The sequence below is a fragment of the Austrofundulus limnaeus genome, unplaced genomic scaffold (assembly GCF_001266775.1).
Source record: "Austrofundulus limnaeus strain Quisiro unplaced genomic scaffold, Austrofundulus_limnaeus-1.0 Scaffold44, whole genome shotgun sequence".
Taxonomy (NCBI): domain Eukaryota; kingdom Metazoa; phylum Chordata; class Actinopteri; order Cyprinodontiformes; family Rivulidae; genus Austrofundulus; species Austrofundulus limnaeus.
In genome coordinates, this window is record NW_013952446.1 from 1,508,771 (window position 1) to 1,512,246 (window position 3,476).

The 3,476-nt window shown below is 40.0% G+C and overlaps 1 protein-coding gene across 1 annotated transcript; it reads right to left on the reverse strand.

The window, feature by feature from the left end:
- Positions 1–1,188: 1,188 nt before the first annotated feature.
- On the reverse strand, positions 1,189–2,995 carry LOC106517086 (gastrula zinc finger protein XlCGF57.1; the record flags this gene model as incomplete). Its single annotated transcript, XM_014007790.1, is given in 1 exon segment — positions 1,189–2,995. A coding segment is annotated over 1 exon segment (1,305 nt). The 3' UTR covers positions 1,189–1,584.
- Positions 2,996–3,476: the final 481 nt, after the last annotated feature.

Sequence of the window (3,476 nt, forward strand, 5' to 3'; positions counted from 1 at the left end):
CCTGAAACATGCCAGCTCTTTCAGGACTTTGGACACTTCCTTCATCCCTTCACACTGTTTAAGGTCCTGAAACATGCCAGCTCTTTCAGGACCTGGGACAATTCCTTCAGCATTTCACACTGTCTAAATTCTTAAAACGTTCCAGCACTTTCTGGACCTTGGACAGCTCCTTCAGCCGTTCACACTGTCCAAGATCTTGAAACATGCCAGATCTTTCAGGACCATGGACAGTTCCTTCAGCCCTTAATCATGTTCAAGGTCCTGAAACATGCCAGCTTTTTCAGGACCATGGACAGTTCCTTCAGCCCTTAATCATGTTCAAGGTCCTGAAACATGCCAGCTTTTTCAGGACCTCGGAAAGTTCCTTCACCATTTCACTCTTTCTAAAGTCCTAAAACATTCCAGCAATTTCAGAACCTTGGAAAGTTGAACTTGGAATTTGTTTCTGATGTATTTTGGCTAATACAATGTATTTTGGACGCTGCTGTTTTCTGCACCTGCCATTACCTTGTCTATTTAATTACTTATTCACTTTCAAGGCAACACTTTTATTTTCATGTTTATTTTGAGTTGAGAAAATAAAATGTCTGAGAATTAACCATTCTAGGGGATCAAATAAATATTTTTTCATTTAATAATCAGTTGTAGTACATTATAGTTTTGGAGAATCATCATGTTTGACTGAAGGGGTACTGGAATAACAAAATGGCTCAGGGGTACACAAGTCTATAAAGGCTGGGAACCACTGGTTTTACGTACAACAGACATTAGCTGATTGAAGTTTGTTTGAAACATGTCCGAGCAGACCCGGAAAACTGTGATCAACTGTTAGCAATGTCTTGGGTGAGCACAGATTACAGCCTGAATCAGCATGCCGCAGATCAAGTGCTTTCCTCATTTTTCTCAGTGCAGATGTATGCATCATAAATAAATACCACGTGCTGCTTCTTTATGACAGTTTCAGTGTCCTTCAGCCAAGAAAAGTTACATCCTCACCACCTCTGACTGTTATGTGGATCTGGTGACTTGTAAACGGATCTGGCTCAAATCAAAAGGATGTCTGGGTTGTAGATGTAGATGGCTGTTTTCTGAAAGTTTCAACAAAATCAATCCAGTGGATCATGAGATATGGCAGATATCTGTGTTAACATTGTGTTAAATAATAATACAACAAAGGTGTGTAACATATTGGTGTAAACACATTTTATATTGGTGTTATGGAGACAGATGATGCAATTATGTTCTCAGACTAATCACTTTATACTCGGACATACATCTCAGTGTTTATTTGTGATACTTGGCTGTAAAAAATCAGTGCATGTTTATTATTTTCACTGCATCCAAGAAGTCTTTAAAATGAAAAAACAACAAAACAAAACAAAAAACAAAAACCTACTGTGCTGTTCTCTATAACGCACACAATATCAACTATGAAGCAAACAAATATGTTTCTGAAGTTTCCAAAACCATGACGTCATCGCATCTTTCCCAAATTGTTCAAAGTGACCGTAATCTTAATTTATTTGAAAAGTGTATACGAACATAAGGAAAATGCTAATCAAAAAGGACTTTTCCTCATCTCACCTAGGAGTCATTGCAAATCACTGCTTTATTTCCTGTGTGGATTCTCATGTGTTTGTTTAAATTGACCTCCAGGGTAAACCTTCGGTTACACAGATCACAACAAAACAGTTGCTGTTCCGTGTGGGTTTGCATGTGTTTGATCAAATTGACCTTTAGAGTAAACCTTTGTTCACACAGATCGCAACAAAAGAGTTTCTGTTCTGTATGAATTTTCATGTGTCTGTTTAAATTGACCTTCAGTGTGAACCTTAGCTCACACAGATCGCAGCGGAATGGCTTCTGTCTGGTGTGGATTTTCATGTGTGCGTTTAAGCTGCTACTTAGGGTAAACTTTCGCTCACAAAGATCACAACCAAACATCTTCCGTTCTGTGTGGCTTCTCATGTGTCTGTTTAAATTGGCCTCTAGAGAAAACTTTCGTTTACAGACGTCACAACAAAATGGCTTCTGTGAATGAGTTTTCCTGTGTCTCTTTAAACTGTCCACTAGGGGAAACTTTCGATCGCACAGATTACAACAATACAGCTGTCCTGAATGGATTTGAATTTCTTTTTTTAAATTGCCCTTTAGGGAACAGGTCTGTTCGGAAGGACCATGAAAAAATGGCTTCTGTCCTTCATGTCTGGTCATGTGCTTCTTTAAGCTTCTTTTTAGAGTGAACCTTCGTTCACACAGATCACAGCTGAAAAGCTTCTGTTCTGTGTGACTTTTTGTGTGTCTGTTTAAAGAGGCTTTTAATGTAAACCTTCGGTCACAAAGTTCACACCCAAATGGCTTCTCTCCAGTGTGAGTTCTAATGTGTCCGACTAAACTGCCTTTTTGGCTAAACCTTTGCTCACACATATCACAAGCAAATGGCTTCTGTCCCATGTGGATCCTCATGTGTCTGTTTAAATTGTCTTTCTGGCTAAAACTTCTTTTACACAGATCACAACTAAATGGCTTCTGTCCTGTGTGACTTCTCATGTGTGTTTTTAAACCACTCTTGTCACTAAACCTTTGTTCACAAACGTTACAACAAAACGGTTTTTGTCCAGTGTGAATTTTCATGTGTCTGGTTAAATTTCCCTTGATGCTGAAACTCCGCCCACAAAGATCACAACAAAATAAATTCTGTCCACTTTTGTTGACATCGTTTACATCTGATTCAGAAGCACTGCTCTCCTCCCAGTCTTCATCACTGTCTTCAGTGTTTGACCCAGAGTCTGATAAGTGTTTGAGCTGAGAGCTGGGATTGTTCACAACATCCTCTTCATCATCCTCACTGACTTCAGTTTCTGAAGAGTCTGTATCATTTCTTGACATTTCTGCTCCTTTACAAAACTCTCCACCAGTRGCTGAGCTGGTTGGAAGAGCTCCAACTTCAACTTGGTGTTGATGAAGATCTGGCACCAGAGGTTTCTCTTCATCATCATCATCATTGTCATCACTCTTCAAAGGAACTGCAGGGAATGAAATGCTGGTGGTGTCAGTCTCCTCCTTCACATTGAGGTGCTCTCCCTCCAGACTGGTCCACAGCTCCTCCTCTTCCTTCTTTACGTGGAGGTGTTCTGCATCCTGCTGGTCCACATTAGGCCTTGGTTCTTCAGGAACTTCTACTTTAATCAGGACAGTCTGAACACCTGAAGGAACCACTGAAACACATGTACGTCAGGAAAATAAAGTACCATGTTTTTAACTTGTTCCATCATTGTTTTAACCAGTGTAGAAAACACACACAGAGAAGCCTCTGTTTCTTCTGACAAGTCTAAGTGCTGAATTCAGCCTGAACTGAAATAAGCTACCAGACTTCTAAGAAGAACATACACTCACCGGCCACTTTATTAGGTACACCTGTCCAACTGCTCGTTAACACTTAATTTCTAATCAGCCAATCACATGGCGGCAACTCA